This window comes from Callorhinus ursinus, unplaced genomic scaffold, assembly GCF_003265705.2.
Source record: "Callorhinus ursinus isolate GAN/ISIS: 27379988/994484 unplaced genomic scaffold, GSC_fseal_2.0 scaffold14, whole genome shotgun sequence".
Lineage (NCBI taxonomy): Eukaryota > Metazoa > Chordata > Mammalia > Carnivora > Otariidae > Callorhinus > Callorhinus ursinus.
In genome coordinates, this window is record NW_027397076.1 from 37,952,052 (window position 1) to 37,972,239 (window position 20,188).

General features: G+C 40.9%; 1 protein-coding gene across 14 annotated transcripts in view; it reads left to right on the forward strand.

Annotated features, from left to right (window-relative positions):
* GRIP1 (glutamate receptor interacting protein 1) overlaps positions 1-20,188 on the forward strand; it is a 661,959-nt gene that overhangs the window by 561,131 nt on the left and 80,640 nt on the right. For 10 of the 14 annotated variants that reach the window (XM_073900694.1, XM_073900697.1, XM_073900696.1 and 7 more), the window contains 4 exons: positions 4,871-5,018; positions 6,898-7,067; positions 12,831-12,986; positions 13,689-13,841. In XM_073900694.1, the coding sequence (XP_073756795.1) occupies positions 4,871-5,018; positions 6,898-7,067; positions 12,831-12,986; positions 13,689-13,841 (627 nt within the window). The remainder of the gene's footprint in view (positions 1-4,870; positions 5,019-6,897; positions 7,068-12,830; positions 12,987-13,688; positions 13,842-20,188) is intronic. The other 4 variants (XM_073900691.1, XM_073900693.1, XM_073900687.1 and 1 more) reach the window with 3 other exon arrangements.

Below are 20,188 nucleotides of genomic sequence, written 5' to 3' on the forward strand. Positions count from 1 at the left end.
TGTGTGTGTGTGTGTGTGTGTGTGTGTGTGTGTGTGTGTGTGTGTGTAAAATGCAATATTACTCAGCCATCGAAAAGAATGAAATCTTGCCATTTGCAATGACACGGATGGAACTAGAGGGCATTATGCTAAGTGAAATAAGTCAGAGAAAGACAAATACCATATGATTTCACTCATATGTGGAATTTAAGAAACAAAACGTGAACATAGGGGAAGGGAAGAAAAAATAAAATAAGATAAAAATAGAGAGGGAGGCAAACCATAAGGGACTCAACTATAGGAAACAAACTGAGGGTTGCTAGAGGGGAGGTGGATGGAGGGATGGGGTAACTGGGTGATGGGCATTAAGGAGGGCACTTGATATAACGAGCACTGGGTGTTATATGCAACTGAGGAACCCCTAAATTCTACCCCTGAAACTAATAATACAGTATATGTTAGCTAAATAGAATTTAAATAAAATTTTTTTAAATCCCTGATCATCTTTACATGAGCTAAGCACCTTCCTCTCCTCGCTATCTTTATTTTTTTCTGTATAAGTTAGGACCTCATTATGACACACACGCAGTCTTATTAGAAAGTTAAAGTTGTGTCCTGGAAACTTCTTAATGCGAAATCTTTCTATTATATAATGAGTGTATGAAGATGGGAGACCATCCCTCAAACTCCGTCTTTAAAGGGTGTTGTTGTTATCAAAATACTTAAGAGTGTGAGGTTTTACAACCCATCTTCGTAAACCTCAGTTACCTAGAATCACTTTTCTATCTAGTAATTCACCTCTTCTACTCGTTAGGAGGACATTGAAATTTAAATTTAGCTATCGCATATTGTTAGAAAGTTTATTAACCTCTAATTTTCTGATTCCCTAGGCTTTTCCTTACCTGACCTTGCTATTTCTTTGTAGAGTCATAGCTCATCAGGGCTAGAGAGCTTTTATTGAAGTCCCCTTATTTTCCAAATGAAGAAAATGAGATCCGAAGGAAATGATGGGTTGGGCTGCATGGTAAGTTGGTGGCAGAGCTAGGTAGGCATCACCCTCCCAGCTTCCAGCCCTAAGCTCAGCTTAGAAGTACATGCTTCTTCCCTTAACCATGACTGTAAATTTCTCTTCTCAGAACGCTGGAGCTTCCTACTTTAAAGTTTAAAAGAAACTTGTTCACGGCACATTAGGCTCCCCCAAGTGGAAATATTGCACTTGTTTTTCCTTTGAAGTCTTACTGGGGAAAGTACTACTTAAAGAGAAACTTATTCTAGAGGTGCACCAGAGCAGTTGTGGGTGTTATCTCTCTTCTCTTCTAAATTAATGGCGGCAGAAGATCTGGTGCACTTGTCCTCTGCTTCTTTCTTCCCGCCATAAACCACTTTAATTGTATGCACATCATCTACTTCAAGAGAACCTGACGCTTGTTCTAGACACACCCCGTTCTCTTCAGTCTAACCCCAAGGCCCCCCTCCAAATGGGAGGATCCATAATTCAATGGTAGCAGGGCACTAACAGGCAAGTGCAAAGCTAAAGGGATGAGGAGAGCAAGGGTCTCCTATGACCTCTTGAAAACTTTTTTTGTCAGCTACTCACATGCATTTAATGTGTAGCACTTCGCTTTTGACTTTGTGTCTGCCTCCTTTCCTACCAACAATTTCTCCTAATTGTTCCATTCTTCTAGAGCACTACAGCCTGATATAACACCTTTACCTTCATCTCTAAAGTGTTCTTAAACACTAATTAGATCCTTAAAGAACAGAAAGGAAAAAGCTTCTTGTGGGTAATCAATTCCCTACAAGTTTGCCAATATTTTTCTATGTTTCTTGATAGAAGATGTTCCTCTCATTTCTTTATACAGGGAAAAGCTTAATATTCATTCTTCACCATAACTGGAACGTTAGAACCACGCAAGAATATAATTTTTAGGACCTTGATAAATATAGGCCGGAAAAAAAGAATAACAGTGTAAGAGTTTACATTTAAACAATTTCCACATATGCTGATAACCTCTTTAAAAACTCTGATCTTTAATCATGATGTAACGCTTTTAAGAAAAATGGATACGTCGTGTATACTGGGTAATGGTTGATTATGGTTTTATAAAAAATTTACATCTGCAAATACCTAGTTGTAAATAACTGCCTCTTAGAATAACAATTCAAGAAAGATACATTGGGGGGTAGACACAAGTGAGAAGGCCTATCAGGATATAGATTTAGCTTTTAACAAAGACCCAAGCTTAAAATATTAGCTTAAATGTGATAGAAGTCTATTTATTGGGAGAGCACCAATCTCTGGAGATAGGGTTTCAGAAACCTAAGCTTCCTCTACGTGGCTCCCTGCTCTTGTCGACAAGGTTGAAGATGGGTTACCAGGGCTGGGCCCACACTGCAACAGCAACAAGGAGGAAATGAGATCAAGGAGAGCACAGCCATCATTTTTAAGAGCACGTCCAGAACAGCTCACTTCTCACTTCCACTCACCATTGGCTGGAATTTGGTCACATGGCTGCACCTCACTGCAAAGGAGGCTGGGAAATGTCCTTCGCTTGGCAGCTTATTACTGAAGAAAAAAGGGAAGATGGGATACCAAGGAACAACTACCAGTTTCTGTCATTTGTAAGAGATTAAGTTATAAGTAACAGAGAAGCTTTATTACTTTCATCTGTTAAGTCAAAGAAATTTAGCTTTTGACATGAGAAAACCAAGTGGAAGCATATGTGTGATTATCACCTCACAAAGCTATCTGTTATAATCCAACCAGTCTATGGGAAGTGGTTTCGGAAATTAGTCCTCCTAAAATTATTCCTTCTATTATTGTGGTGACCATTTCACAGTGTATATGAATATATGATCATCATATTGTATACCTGAAACTAAGGTAATCTGTCAATTATACCTTAATTAATTAAGTCCTTCTAAAGTTCTATAAAGATAACGTAAAGAAAAGGCCCTGCTGGGCCAGAGCCGACACAAGGGTCAACCTAAGCAAGAAGGGACCTTGCTAGGGAGCCTGCTCAAGGAAGGGGAGGACAGCAGACTTCAGAGTGTGAAGCTCGAGGCACCAGATTTTATGCACTTAGTCACAGAACTTGGACTATGAGAGTTGAGAGGTGGGCAGAACCGACTACCCTTAGTGAAGAAAGGACCACTGAAACAGCCTTCAGCTCGGGTCATGATCCTGGAGTCCCGGGATCCAGCTCCAGCATCGGGCTCCCAGCTCAGCACGGAGTCTGCTTCTCCCTCTCCCTCTGCCCCTCCCCACCCTACCCCTGCTTTGTGTTCTCTCACTCGCGCCCTCTCTCTCTCTCTCTCTCTCTCAAGTAAATTAATAAATAAAATCTTAGAAAAAAAAAAAGAACGCACATACACGAATCCTTAGCACTGGAATACAAATGTTGTTGGCATGAATGTTCTCATCTTTACCTTATTTGAGAAATACCTTGTTTCATAGCAAACTGAAAATTGCTCTCTCCAGTGGAACTTTCAGCTTCAGGAGTCATCCATACTGCCTGAGCTTCAGCAACAGGAACACAGAGTTCCTAGTTCACCGTATCTGAGCGTGGCCTCCGTGATAAAATGTACTTGGAGAAAGACAAATTTCCATTAATGAAGAGCAGTAGAAAATCAGAAAAATATTACAGAGTCTTGTAATATAGTCTTGTAAAATGCTTGAGGTCATAATATAGCAATAATAATAATAGTAATAATATTCTCTATGTATAGCACTTTGTAAATTACAAAATGCTTTAACCAGACATTGATTTCATCAAAATAAACACTGAGGAAAGGATACCATTTTGTAGGCAAGCAAGCTGACTTAGAAAGTTTTAGTAACTTGTCTGAGGTACCGTGATCAAAATATTGTGAAAAAAAGAATTAAATGCAGGTGTTTTAATTCCATGTCCAGGGCTCTTACCCGTTATGACCCTTGCCTCTTCTGAACTTTAAGGGACTTCATGAGTTTTCTCGTTTATTCATGCATTCATTCAACAACTGTTTATCGCTCACCTCCTCTGGGCCGATCATTATGCCAGGCATTGAGGATGTCGTGATCAACAAGACATCATCTCTGCCTTCGCAGCCAGCTTGCAGTCTGGCAAAGGACAGAAGCATGTAATCCACACTGGCCACTGCAAAACAGTGAGGTGTGTGCCACGACAGAAGGAATATAGCAGGCTGTAGGAGCACATGAGAAAGGGATCTCCCCAAATCATGAGTCAGGAGAGGCTTCTCAGAGGAGCTGATGTTTACACTGAGTCCCCAAGGTGAGGAGGAGTTGAAGGAATAGAGAGTGTTCCAAGCCAAAACTAAAGCCTGTGTGGTGTGAAGTCACTGCCGAGGGTGAAGTGACTCTAGATCAGGTCCAGAATAGGGAAAAACCCAAAGGATTTACAAATTCAACTTAGTGTATGCATTCCTAGTATTTGGCTACTGAGAGACTTCATCTGTTCATCCTTCTTTCCCATCCAACCATCCATCCATCCATCCATCCATCCATCCATCCATCCATCCATCCACAGTAGGTGCTGTTTGAAAAACTTTTATTGAGAAACCTAGTATTGCCACTAGGTGCCAAGTGTGCCAAGTGATAAAGAGGGCATAAAGATACACAAAACATTATCCCAACTAATGTGAGGCTTAAACTTTAATTGAAGAGATAAACCTGTGTACATATTACTGGATATGCAAGCTGGATAGAACAGGTGTCCTAAAAGGTGCCCTAAGAAGTTACCAGGGCCAGGGGGATGGTACCTGGAGGGAAATGTAAGTTTCAGCAATAACGTTAACAGACCAACATCAGACTGAACATTCTCCACATTTTTCATGTGTCTGTTTGCTTATTGGTTTTATTTTGTGTTGTTTTCTGAAATTTGTTCTTCCATAGATTCTGTGGCAACAGCGTCCGGGCCACTGCTAGTTGAAGTTGCCAAAACTCCTGGTGCCAGCCTTGGGGTTGCCCTAACTACCTCGATGTGCTGTAACAAACAGGTCATTGTCATAGACAAAATCAAATCTGCGAGTATTGCAGACAGGTGGGTGTTGTAGAAAGTGCCTACTTTTCAAAACTGCATGAGTGTTAAAATATATATATATTTCTATATGTATATATACACATATGTAATACTTACACGTGTACACGTGCATTCACACACGTACATATATGATTAAAAAACAGCTCTCCTGCCCGTTTATACAAGTTTCATCAAGAAAACAAGTTACGGTTCTACGGCTTAAAAATTGACCTACCTTATCAGCCACCCCATAATGTTATGTTGCCTCATCCAGATGTTTGGTGTGGCCGCTAGAGATAGGAAAAAAGAAAGTCAAGCAACTGAACCAGTTTTCCTACCGTGTTCTAGGGTGATAGATTGTTTTTGGTGTAGGGTAGCTAAGCATATCTTTAGTATGCTCCCTTTAGAGAAGTCATACGTTTTCCTGAACTGTTAATTAAATCTTGCCAAAATCTTATAAAAATCTCATTCCTTTTTTCTTAAATGAGTAAAACAATATTTTTGAAATAATGCAGTCTTTAAAGAGAGGTCTTACACTGGCATAGAATGTTAATCTTAGGGTTTCACTGTCTTCAAGGGCCCCTGAAAACAGCGTTCATTCCTATGACACAATAAAAACAAAAGTCCTTTTTCCTGAATTCTTTCTCCTAATTACTATTTTAGACTTATAAGGTAAGAAGGGTTGGGGGCAAAAAGACTACCTCTCCACCTAATAAATTATTTCCCAGCTCCTGGTAAGAAAACCCCCACTTCCATCGCTGAAGCTCTCCAAGTGCATCCACATGGAATTGTATTTTTAGATGGAAGGGACGACTTGAAATGCTTTTTTTGTCTTGAGAAGGAGACTATTGCCACTGTGGAAATTGCTCGATATACACCGAGAGGCCCCGCCTCCCCTGCATGTTTCCAGCCTCTTTTGCAGAGGCCCTCGCCCTACATGGGAAACCTCCCACCCTGATGCAGTAACCTGCAGCAACCCCTGTAGTGGTCAGTCTACAGCTCCACTGTGGTCTTACCCTACATTCGGTTCTTTACCAGTGACGGCCATTGATCCAGGGGTATTCTCCAGTTCAATGGTGCAGGATGCTTTAATTTTCTCCCTCTGTTTTTCTCCCATTCCACAGGGGGTAACCAGTTTAAGGAGCTGTCCACTTGACTGGTACGTTGGGATGCTGACTGCTGTGTTTGCTTTTCTCAACTCATCCAGTAGCCAGTCTCTTGAGTTCAGCAAGATGTAGCAGCTAGTCCTTCCCCCACCCCCCCAGCTTTCCCCTTCACTCACCACGCAGGCCTCCTTTTTGACTCTTTTGACTCCTGCATAATTTCCATCGCCATCGAGAGCTTTTGTACTAATCGATGTTTAACTCCAGAATAATAAAGCACTGGTGATTTGGCAGCTCATGTGAGGGGTTCTGAAAAAGCATTAGCTGAGTCTCCCCCAGTTATTCCCACTTACACATAAAGTAGTTGTAAATGATCCCATTCCAATTATGCGAGTCACATCTTGACATTCTGAGTATTTACCAGCTCATACTCATAAAAACCAACAAGGAAAAATCACAGAAAAAAACAAAAGCCAAGGGGAAAAATTGTCCTGTTCTTCTCTTCCCTCCCACTCACTTCCCTTCAACTTTTGGCACCGCCACCCCGAAATAATATATTCTTTTTTAAGAAGCACAAGAGAAAAACACTTCCTTGAGTTTTTCTGTATTTTCTACATTCCTATTCCTACACAAAGTACTTAACATTTGACAGATGGTGTTTCCTATAACACTCAAATTTTTCCTATTTTTAAGTAAATTGAAACTGTGTGAAATGTTAACTATGAAGGCCGTGAAAGTCATAGTCCAAAGAGGAAGGCACTCATCCTACTGAGTATTTGTCGTTTCCCTTTCCGTAGATGTGGTGCCCTGCACGTGGGAGACCACATCCTGTCCATCGACGGAACGAGCATGGAGTACTGTACGTTAGCAGAGGCCACCCAGTTCCTGGCCAACACCACCGACCAGGTCAAGCTTGAGATTCTGCCCCATCATCAGACCCGCCTGGCCCTGAAGGGACCTGACCATGGTGAGAGGATCCAGCTAGCTAAATCTCTGTATCTTCCCCTTACAGTTACTGCTTCTTCAGCACAGTTAGAGGCCGGAAGACACAGAGTCTACTTCCAGCTTTATCATTTCTTTCAAAGCAGCAGGTTATCTTTGTTGGCTTTTCTTCATCTTCCAGATTGCCCCCAACCCCCAAGCCAAACGTGATTTATTTGAAATCTCAAAATTGAAGAAAGAAACATTATTTGAAACAGAATTTTCAGGCTTGTACTATTTGATTTTTTTTTTAAAGGCTTTGTTCCGAATTGAGTTGTGGACAGAAGGGAAAGAATTTGACTTCCTGTTCCGCATATTGAGTTTCCATTCTACTTGAAGGACGGTGAAGGCATATTGTAAAACTCTCACTTTTTTAAAAATAATTATGAAGTGGGTATTCATGGCACACCCTTCAAATATTTGGAGAGGGGGAAAAAAAGTCGTAGGAAAGGTTGACTTTCTCTATATTTCTTCCATTTGCCAGAGTAGCTTTTCCCTTAGGATGGAGAACCACCTCTGTGAGCAAGTACCTTTCCTGGGAGTATCAGAATATTTGACTACATTTATTCCGTAACAGCTGTCAGCTGAGGGGACCCACATTTTTACTGTGTGGAAACTCACAGATATGTTTGCTAAGTGTTTATGTAGCCTCCACTTAGGCATCTTTAAACAAAACCTGGTACAAGATAAAGGACTTGGAACCCCAAATGACACTCCACTTGAGAGTCTTTCTTCCAACTCCTCTCTCCTTTCCCTTATGCCAAGTGCCCTCCTTTGTTATTCCTTGAAGCTTCACGAGTGCTGTCAGGGGGCCGGAGACGAGCATTTTTTTTTTTTTTTTGTATTTTTAGAGAAAGAGAACCATTTTCTCTGGAATTGAAATTTTGCTGTGAGGAGATCGTTTGTATTATGCATCTCCCACCTTCTGAAACACACCGCACTTTGCCACAGTTCGGAAGAAAAAAAAAAAAAAAAGAGGGACCAGATCATTTTCATACTGAATGAGTCAGCTGGATGCAACCTTTTTTAATTAAATGGAGCTTAGACAGCCTGGAGCTAATGAAAATCTCTAGTACAGCATTACCTTTATCAGATTTTAATTTGACACAATGGAGCAGAGAAGGGTTGCCGTAGAGGCAGGTTAGGGAAGGAAACTCTGCCTCCTCTGACTAGAAACGGTAAGGGGTTCATGGGAATGCACCCCGTTCCGCTCAGGAGACCCCGCGGGGCACACTGGCAGAGGGGAGAGATTTCTAAAACTAAGTCTCTTCTAAACTAACCCGAAGTCATCACTGGATCTGGAGCATAGTGGGTCTAAGAATGCACACAATGTAGTGCTTTCTCAGCATGAGATTCGGCTTGATAAATTCTGCTGTCAGGGAATCAGAACTACAGAGCAGACCCTTGCAAAATGTCATTATCTTCAGCAGCCCCATCTCCCCCTTTTTACTGGCCCTGTGTACAAATCATAAGTAGTCCAAATAGTTTCCAACTCATGAAATATTAAATCTTTTTACCTGTCAAGACAATTTGAGAGGGTGAATTTATATCCTAAGATGCATGGAGACCAAGAACACATTTTTTTTTTTCCTCTACCAAAAACCTGACGTCATTGTGATTTTTCGGAGGGGTGGAGGATGGGGGCTGGTAACTGAAGTAATTCTATCTTCCACTTTCGACCTTATCATCTACTTTGGCTGACAGTTGCACCCTCTTTCTTATCTCGCCTACAAGCATCTCCCTACATTTTACATTAAAATCAGACTTGCATTTCCAAAAGGACAAAATTATTGGCTCCGAAACATAATTAAATCACAGTTAAGAAGGGAAAAGAAATACCCCCCAAATTTTATGGTGTTTATAATTCTCAAACTTCTGGGTTTTTTTATGTGGTAGAATGGTTTTACATAGTTTTACCCTTTTGCCACAAGAAAGTTCTGGTTATTTTTTCAGGAATTCTGATGCCCGAACTGCAGCATGTCTCTCATCCCAAGGTGGATGGAGATATATTTCCCAAGTTTTACTTCCCAACAAAGTATTCACCACCACGGTGTTTTCAGGGAAATAAAGAAACTGCAACATCAGCTAGGAATGAGAATAATTGTGCCTTTTGCCGATAAATAGCACTAAAAATGCCAACAAGAATGAGTTTCCAATAAGGTTAGAAACTGTTCCCACTGAGGGTCTTTGGGAGACATAGTCGTGATTGAAGTTCATGAGACTTTGGAAGAGACATGGAGCAGAGTCACACGGTTCAGTACATTCAGTGCCTGGAGGACCTTCCATTTGTGAGCTCCAGGAGCAACCACGAAATCAGCTGTTGGCCTGTCCCCGTAGACATCCCGGACAGGGCAGGAGGGTACAGTGAGAGAGGAGAACAGACAAAAGTCTCCTCCATGTCAGATACATCGTAGGACTCCAACAGTGACGCCATCCTGGAAGATGTAAAAAGCATTTTATTTTTAACTTGCTGCGTATGAATCTGTACAAATCCAGGAACACCCAGTGTGTGGTGGCTGAAAGGCAGGAATTCCTCAATCAGACTTCCAGACTTAATTCTGGCTCCACCACTTGGGACCTTAAGCAAGCACCCCAACTTTTCTATTCCTCAGTTTCTTTATCTGTAAGATGGGCGTAATAATAACAGCAACCCTTGCCTCCTAAGTGAATTGTGAGAATTATCTAAGATAATCCATGAAATAGCATTTAGCACAATGCCTGGTATATAGCAAGTGCTCAGTGAAAGTTGGCTGTTATTATTGGGACCATTAAATGGGAGAACGTATAGAAATGTTTTTTGCAAAATGTAACATCTTATCTTTAAACTCGTGAAATGCTTGCCTAACAAGCATATGAGTATCAAGTACACCACCATAAAACAGAATAGATTTGGAATGTATGTTCAAAGTAGGCAGTAGCTGCGCTCCCTGGCCTACATTATTTGTTGAACATCTTTTGCATTCATTATGCATGGCATACAATTTCATGCATTCTCTTCTGTCATTTTTGTCCCTTATTATTTCATATGTATGAAGATTTAGTCATCAGGAACAGCTCAAAGTCAAGGTAAAGGTTATGACCTACACTTAATCTGCCTGTAACGATTGGCCCAGGGCTGGGCACCCAAGAGTGGTCAATAATATCTTTCTTATTGATTTGTTAATTGGGTGCTACAGTTGTAAAAAAAAAATGCCCAATAATTTTCAAAGTCCTCCTTAAAGAACTGAGTCAAAAAGTGAGTGTAGAATTCTAAAGTCCATTCACTATGCTCTGCCTTCATTTGAAACATAGACAATACTGTGTAAAAAGTTCATTAGAGTGGCTGTTGGTGTGGATTAGCCAGACCCAGCAATGATCACATCTTTCTAAGAAGTCTTCTTGCACTCCCCAAAATAGAAGGAGGATGGGCAAAGAGAATCCATTATGAACTTCCCCCGCAACACTCTTTATCACAAGGAAAATGCTGCTGCAGTGTGGACGGGTACACTCCGGCTGATTCCTGTTCACTTATGCATTCATTCATTCATCCGTCATGATGGACCAGGCACCGTTCTAGCTGCTATGATTCATCTAATGGGCAAGACAAGCAAAGTAGATTCCTATTTTCATGGAATTTCAGTATAGAGAGACAAACATGTAAAATATGTTAAATAAATAAAGCCACTTCAGACTGTAATAAGTGCTATGAAGAATACAGAGTAGTAATGGGATAGCTTAGGATAGGGCAGCTCTGCCGCCAGGGAGGTCAAAACAACTTCTCTGAGGAGGTGGTACCTTAGCTGAGACCTGCATGATAAGAAGGAGCCAACCCTGCAGGCAACTGGGAGGAGGAAGAAGAGCAAGGGCAAATGCCCTGAGGCAGGAAGCAGCCTGGCTTGTTCTAAGAATAACTGTAAGACCAACAGGATGGGGAGACTGATAAGGATAAAGCTGGAGAGATAAGTAGGGGGCACATTTGATTCTCCTTGTAATTGTAACCCACTAAAGCCGCTTAAATGGGAGTGAGTGACTTATTTAAAAGATTACCCTGTCTTTCAGATACTGAGAGGGAGGTATGCAAGTGGACCAATCGGGGAACCAAGTCTGCAGGTGTTGCAAGGGTCAGGGAGATTAAGGGCTTGAAACTGGGATAGCGGACAGGGAGATGGAACCCAAACTAGAGACAGCGGCGGGCAGAGGGAAAGGGCCAGGGGGGCGCAGAGCTTTAAAATTGCGGGGCCTCTGCAGGTGTTCTGCAGATTCCAGAGGTAGTCTCCAAACCTAAGCGTCCGCTGAGTGAAATTTATTGAGTGAGGGCTACGTCTTTTTCCTTTAAAAGATACTTTATTTGTAGGCAAGTAGATAGAAAGGAAGCAGAATCAATCTTAGTAGTAAGAGCTCATTTGTTTTTATTGTGTGTACCATACGAAGCACCGTGTGCATAATTCTCACAATTGTCCTGCAGGGGAGATGCTTTCCAGATCTCCACTCGACAGGTGAGGAAACTGAGGCTTAGGGAGGCTGAGTAACTGGCCAGGGTCCTATAGAGAGATAGGGCTGCGCCAGAACTGAAAGCCCGGTCAGCCGCAGCCGGCAATACTCTTCCCTGCTGGTGCTTTGGTTTCGCGAGCGGTCTCGCTCCAGAAAGCCTGTCAGGTGGCCATTGACAACTTAAGCCTTTATCCAAATGAGCCTCCTTTAAATACTTACCGAGTATTTGACCCTCTACAGGAATGAACGTTGTTAAATAATTCACATGTTAGGCATCTTTTACTTTAGGATCATGACACTAAAAGGAGATACGAGTTCATGTGTTATTTTTAACTCTTTAAGATTGTTCAATGAAAAATCTCGTATCAGACATAGTAACACACATAACATTGCCCCTCTTTCAGAACACTGGGTAGAAAATAAAATCTAAATAATGTTGAAATTAGACTAGAAACACAATATACTTTTTTTTTCAATAAAGAGGACAGGAAAATTTTGAAATAAGCTTTATTAAAACGTTATGGCATCTTAAAATGTAAGAATATGTGAAATCTTTTGAGAATTATCTCTTTCAAATGTAAACTTTTTTTGCAAAAATACAAAAAAGTATAAAATATATTGAGATTTTTATTTTCTCCTTAGGAGGATACAAATAAGATTCTGATACTGAGAGATGATTGAGAATGGGTTTCTGGGGGGCTTTTTTGAGAAAAGTCAAGTCCAATTGATGGATCTGAGTGTAATTAAAATGTCAGAACAGTAAATTGTGATGTGTGACTGGTAAAACACTTGAATCCTGAGCCAATGTGATTTATTGTTCCTTCTTTTTTCTCAAAACAAGTGCTACTAAACTGGCCAAGATGTGCAAATCTTTAATTACTAGTCGTGTGCCATAGATCTTTATAGGCTTGACTTTTAAGTTTTAAAAAAAAATGTTTTTAATCTCTGCTGCAAAGTAAGTACAGGGGGAGATTAGAAATTGATTCAGTAGTCATTTGAAAAGGAGAAAAAAAATGGGCCAGGGAAAGACATGCATTATTCTTGGGAAGATGAAAGGTTTCCATCCCTGATGTTAATCATCCGTTTTGCTGATCACTGAGAAAGGACAAAGCCAGTTGATTTTTTTTCTTTTTCTTTTCTTTTCTTTTTTCTTTTTTTTTTTTTTGGCAAGCAGCTTTCATTTTTTTTGTTACGCTTTTTATTTGTACAATTCAGTTACTTTTTCCTTTGTTTTTTTCGGTTCTTTTTCTTATTTCGCATCATCACTTCATGTGGGCAGTGAAAATTCAGAGGACCGACAGACAACTTACGTGGGATTCCTGGGCCAGCAACCACTGCAGCCTTCACACCTACCATCACCCTCATACGATCCACCCTGACCATTGCAGAGTGCCAGCCCTGACGGGCCCGAAAGCGCCTCCTCCAAACAGCCCTCGTAATGTTCCAGGCTTTCCCCTCCTGCTCTTTTATTGAAATGATATGCTTCCTCTTCCTCATCTAATTCATACCATATTTGGCTTCATGAGTGTTATGTGCTTTCTTTTTTTTTTTCTTTTTTTTTTTCTTTAGTAGCCACTTATCATTTCTGGCGTTTTTTTTGTTTTTTTTTTTTTTTCCCCCTGTCAGAAAGCATTTGTCATTAGGGAAGGATGTCACTGTTCAGAATGCTTTGTATGTAGTCAGGAGATAACAATTCCAAAGATTATGGAGACTACGATGTTCTCAGCGCCTCCTTGTGTATTTGGCACCACTTGTGAAATTCATGTCAGAATTTATCTATGAAAATGAGACTATGTACCTGATGCACAGAGTTGCTGTTTATGGGGAGACTCGTTTTAATGCTTGTGTGTGTGTCTAAAGCAACGTTCCTAGAGCGTCTCTGTGTTCCATTATGCTCCCGAGGATTGTGGTGCTCCTCAAGGAGTTGTAGACTCTTGGAACTTGGAGATTCTGAATGGCTGTCCCCATGGCCTCTGAAACCTGCTCTCTGTCTGGTTGGGGTATTTCCTAGCCATTGCTGTGCGTCCTGTGTGTCTTTCTGGATCGTTGCTGGTTGGCAAGGGTAGCAGGCTCACACCTCCCCCCCACCCCCCACCCCCCCGAGAACGCTCTGTGCCAAGTGTCTACTCTCTTACAGCAGCTTTGGTGTCCTCCTTGTCTCCTACCTCCATGAGTGCATACAGCCTGAGTTCCCTGAACATGGGGACTTTACCTCGAAGCCTCTACTCTACTAGCCCCCGTGGAACCATGATGAGGAGGAGACTGAAAAAGAAAGACTTCAAAAGCTCACGTAAGTGAAATGGTAACCATTGTCTCTGGCCTGGAGAAAGTGTGTGAGCCGCTTGGCGTCGGTGGCAAGCGTGTCTTCCGGTGCCTAAATGATCAGGTGGATGCTAAGGAGTGCATGGCTCTCCTTGCCAAAGATCAAGGAAATGATATCTGTTGTCTCTAGGATAGTGATTGAGCAGAATACAATTTCAGACTGAATTAGCTCAACCTGCCTTCGCCTACAACTTTGTCTCTGAAATTTTTTTTTCCTTGCTCTTTTGACCTGAAAAAATAACCAAAGAGGTGATTTTTTTTTTTTCCTTCGAGACTCCTTCCTTCCATTTTGGGTAGCTTTGGACATGAAACATTTGTTCTTAATATCTTATTCACGCGAAAGCCAATTTTTTTAAAACTATGTCCCCCTTCTGATAACTATGAGAATCCCATGCATTTGTTTAATATGATTATAAATTTACTCACTTATCTTTCCAACCAGATCTGATCATAGTCCAGAGAGGTGTATTTCTTTTCCTGTCTGTTCCCTTTGGGCGCTGTAATTACGATTCCTGCAGAGAACCTCAAAGAAGATGGGCTCTCTCCCTGTGCTTACCATAGAAATGAAATAAGGAACACCCTTACGTTAACTAAATAAAATGAAACCCAGATACTTCAAGGCTGGAAGTGAAGAGAGAATGTTCTTATGAGAAGGGATGTTTGGACCTATTGACTCTTCAGCTTGTTTGCCAGAGATGGATCTTCACAAGTGGACCATCAGTGTGGGAGGCCAGCCTTCATCTTCGTTTTATAGAAAGCTGACAGTTTCCTTACAAAGAAAACCATTGCAAAAGATAGGGTCACCATTGTGGTATATTCATGATTTAGACTTGCATATCCCTTCAAGTATAAGGGGTTTCGTCAACTTTAGTATATGTACATGACAGCAAATTTGAAATTTCGAAAATAGAAGGAAGATTGAGTTTGGTTAAAATGAGAATAAACAGCTTCTAGAGTCTCACATGTTTCTTAGCTAACACTAAAGTAAACTATTCACTCTTGGAAGAAACTAGTTGAAGGCAGTAGAGTGAACTGGTGATGAGCATAGAAGCCTGTGTTCTCATCCCAGCATCATTCCTGCAGGACCTTCAGCAAGTCACCTGAGTTCTTTAGGCCTTGGCTTCCTTAGCTACAAATGGGGATTAATTATAGTGCTTGCTTCATTGGGTAATTGTGAAGATTATATGAGAGAATATATATATATATTCTCGCCACCAAGAGGGGCATATGGGACAAGAAATATACTCCAGGCTATGATGAGTATATGTATTATATATAATTAAATATATATTATGCGTATTATAATAAAATTATATGCTAACTACATATACATATATATGTACATACATAGTATACACATATATTATGTATGCATTATTATATATATAATGTTCACTATGACCCAATGAAATAAGTACTATTTTTTATTTTTATATATATATATATATATATATATATATATATATATATATATATATGCTAGAACACCTGGTAAATGGTAAACACTATTTAGCTGTTAGCCATTTACATAGTTTAAGTGTTAGTTATTATTCCTTGGATCTAAATTGTCATGTACGAAAATCTATTGACTGTGTTCTCAAATTTAGGCATTTTTCACAGTGGTTACTTTGGCTTAATACATAGGTTTTGAGTCTTCCCTATAAACCTTCAGGGTTTGTGGTGGATTTCTGTATAGGAAATTTTTTATATATAACGCCTCCATGTGCAATGTCCCTCACTGACAGCAACAGGCTCACAGCCCTCCACAGGGAAGAGCAATTAAAACAAACTCATTAATGTTTGTACTTCTGCTTCACTGGCTAAATGTTTGTGTTAGGTAAGACTTGCTACGTTGATTAAAGATATTAGTGACTACAGATGAGTGATGATATGTTTGGCTAACTCAGGGTGATATTTACATCGCTTGAATTTTGTGGTAGGAAACAAAGCTGAGGCCAGGCTGTCACTGACACCCATAACCAACTCATAAATTCTGTTTTGAATCAGAAAGTGATGCTCCGTCATAGTAGAAACAGAAACAGAAACAGAAACCTGGCTCAAGAAATCTCAAGCTATTTGTGTTTGCTAACGTAGACATTAGCCACTAAAAGCAACACTGACCACATGCCTACCGGAATGTTTCTAAATGTATCTCAAGAGATCAGACACTTTATATTGTAATCAAACAATGAGGTCCAAAACTTTCATTCTTACTCCAAAGAGTCCTATAAAAATAGTGATAGTATTCCGAAGTCAGAAAAAAAGGAATGACGGTTTTTGGGGTTTGGGGGGGTTTGTTGGTTTGTTTGTTTTCGTTTCTCTTCTCCCTCCTTCCTCTTCCTCTTGCGCTCTCCTTGCTTCTTGGTATGGTCACATCAAATGTAAAGGTTTTCCCAAATAACAGATAATAAAAATTTTATTACACTCTCACTATACCGTGGTTTACTTCCACCACTTTATTTATATCTTTATGCCACCATTTGCTGCCCCCTTTCTAATACTTACGTTTCTATGGCAACCAGGCCATTTGTATGGATGGTGAATCATGCCAGAGTCACAACAAATATAATAAAAACCCTCTACACTGTATTGGTGATGAGGTGAGGCCAGAGCTTGCAAAACGGAAAAAAAATTCCCACATATGTTTCTAGTGGAGAAGGACATGCCAGGAAAGAATTAAATCTTCTCCCACAAAAATTAAAACATTCTGTATCATTGATCAAAGGGGAAAATACAGGCAGTCTGTAGCAACACGTGACAAGAATTAAACTAGGAAAGCGCCATGTTTGCTTCACAGGAAGAATGATGAGTATCCCCAGCATTGGGCTGGGAGGAGTGTCACAAAGCCCTGGGAGGGCTGCAGGGCCATGTCACAGAGGGAACCCTCTGGTCACCTCTTTTGGAATCTTACTGGCCTTTGCGCCACAGCCTGGGCTGTCCCTGTCTCTGCCTCAGAGGTCAAGGCTTTTTCCAGAACCCTATCGTCCCCCCGTCCCCCCGTGATGGCAGCATGACTGAGCAGTGGACCTGGTTCGTTCCCCCTGAGTCCCACTTCTGCACACAGAGCCAGTGTAGACTCTGTCTGTTTGCAGTCCGCCTGACCTGCAGACAAGTGTGGAAGTTAGATCACATTCCCAGAACAGTCTTTGCCTCTTGTGCCATCACCACTTACTAGCAGGGTGGCCAACACTGAAAAGAGCTGAAAGGAAGAGAATGAAGAAGCCGAACAACTTCTGTCCCTGCCACAGACCCCTGAGAAAAGGACGGAAGGCAAAGGCAGCTATTGGTAAGCCTTTAGAAGTGAGCATGCAGGGAGCCCTCCAGGAGGGGGCTTATGAGCTGCCCCCCCACCCCCGCCCAAGCCTACCCTCATTTGGAGAAGGGAGCTGCTGGACACCTGAACTGGATCATGTGACACACCGTGTGCTGGATCCACAGCAGGCTGATGCCGATGGGGAACACTTCATGTTTTGTTTTTTTTTTAAGATTTTATTTATTTATTCATGAGAGACAGAGAGAGGGAGAGAGAGAGGCAGAGGGAGAAGCAGGCTCCCAAGGAGCAGGGAGCCCGATGCAGGACTCGATCCCAGGACTCCAGGATCATGACCTGAGCCGAAGGCAGACGCTTAACCATCTGAGCCACTCAGGCACCCCCGATGGGGAACACTTTAGTGAGCTAGAGGTCGTGAGGTATGGAATCAAATAGTGATAAACACACTATACTAATAAATCTTTGCGGTCCATTGCTCTGGATACTTTTTAAATGCTTTCCCTATCTGACAGTAAACCTCACAGACTTCTAAGCAAAGAAAACATTTGGCAGATTTTTAAACTTTAGAAGCTAACAAGTTATCGTTGGTTTTCCTCCCTTACTTACACTAGGAAAGATAAGAATTGACAAACGCACAGGGTCATTTCCTGCATACCTGAAGGGTTGTGAACAGAACCCTCCAAGCGTGAACAGGAACAGGACAGAGCAGATGCCAAGCCTGAACACAACCCTGGCACACACCAGTTAGCAATATTCACGTGCAGTATGTCAGCTGCTTAGCCATTCCCTTCTTCACCTGAGTAGAAATGGGCACACTTCAGGCCAGAGCTGGTACCTTGCAGGAGTATCTGCTACTGGAGAGAGAATCCATCATACAATTATTTAAACTACAGGGTTATAATTCATAATAAATCACCTTTATTTTCTTTTGCTGGTTGGCCACCTTAATGAAGAAGGATAATCAAGCTCATCTTTTTTTTCCTCCAAGTAATATTGGTTGTTTTTTCTCCTGGCTCATCATCTTTAAATCTACAATTTATCTTTTTCAAATCTGGTAATAATTTGCAAGACTTTAATATGTGTGAGTAATCAGTACATACAATTTCAAATGAAATTTTACTGTTTCAAAGAACAGATTTCATTATATCAAAGGACTTTCAGAGTTAATTATAAAAACTTAGATTATTTATTATAATCCTATATTAGGTAAATTATAAATTTATATAATTATAGAACCAACATTTAACATATTTTTAATCCTAAATTAAATGTCCTAATAAATTCTGTTGCCTCGACTTGCCTCCAGATAAAGCTTACAAATTTAATGATGCCCACAGTGAGCACTTATTTCTGTTTCCAAAACCTTCCAGGGGCGCCTGGGTGGCTCAGTCGTTAAGCATCTGCCTTTGGCTCAAGTCATGGTCCCAGAGTCCTGGGATCGAGCCCCGCATCGGGCTCCCTGCTCGGTGGAAATCCTGCTTCTCCCTCTCCCACTCCCCCTGCTGGTGTTCCCTCTCTTACTGTGTCTCTCTCTGTCAAATAAATAAATAAAATCTTTTTTAAAAATAATAATAAAAATTAAAATTAAAAATTAATTTAAAAAAAAAACCTTCCAGAGATTTCAGTTTCTCAACCATCTTCTCCAACTGTTCTGAAAATGTAGCAAGTCTCTCCTTTTGAGAAGATCTTTACTATATCCAGCCTAATCCTTCCTATTATGATTGACCCATTTCTTCCTAATTCTCTATTAGCGGAAATGCCAATGAGCTGGCTTAAAGGTTCAAGGCTTTTAACTCCAATTAAGTAATCCAAAAATCTATACCAAACTGAGATCTCAAATGGAAAAAAAATACGTATTGTGAACCTATAGAAAAATTCACAGAAAATAAAGTATTCCTATTGAAGTCCAAAAATCATCACCTAGAAGATAGACTGAAAGTAATCTGCCAATAGATGACGTTCTACTATTATGTTCCTGCCTGCAATGAGAACAGACTGGAAAGAAACACAACTCTCCAGATCGTTACTAACTACCTCTAGTGGTTGTGTGCCACTGGTAAGAAAATGTATGATCTGAAGAACCATCAGAGTAGAGTTGATATCAACAAAGGCACACTAGAAAGTGTGATCTGAATTAATATGGGATAATATGGGATATTGCTTCTCTTTAATTCAAGTATGAATTAATATGGGATAGTCCCTGTGTCAGATCTTGGACTTGTAGGCCACCACCTGTAAAAAACTCAGGGTTGGAAGCTGACTTTACCCCCTACAACAGGCTACTTTAATCTCATCAATATGAATTCTCTTGTGAGAACAATGATGGTGCTTCTGAAGAAGAAGGTGGTTTTCCTTCCTCCTCCTAGACATTTGTCCACCTCAGCATCCTCTGCCATGTCAGCTACAATGTTGGCATGAGCCACATAGTAGAGATATTGGGGTCCGAGGAACAACTTCTAGTTCCTTAAGTCAGTAGAACCTACATGAAATGTTGATTCCAAAAAAGGAAAATGTGGATAATATCACAAGACCCAATTTGTTCTTCGTTTATTTAGTGTTCTTTGAATGCTCCAGACATTGGGATTTCAAAGAGGAAAAGATCTGGGTCCCAGTCTTTAGACAACTCAGGGTCAAGTGGAGAGAAAGGCAGGCAAATAAAAACCTGATAAATGCTGAAATAAGACCATGCGTTAGAAATGTGGAAATGTAAAAAAGTGAGTACCTGACTCTGCCTGGATAAGGCAGGGAAAGGGACATTGAAAGCCCAGGGGAAGGGCTAAAGGGACAGAGGGCTGAAAGCAGGGCTGCCGCACATGGCACATGGAGGAAGCATCAAGGAGCACGAGACTGGATAGGCAGAACGTGAACTTAGGAAGGGTCCTGTGAGCTCTGCCAGCATTGGAGACGTTGTTCTACAGGAAACAGGGAGGCATTGAAAGATTCTAAATTAGGGGATTACCTTCGCATATGAGAAAAAGCCACTCTGACATCAATTTGGAGGATGTTAGCCTAAGACAAGAGGCAAGGACACAGAGTCTAAGTCT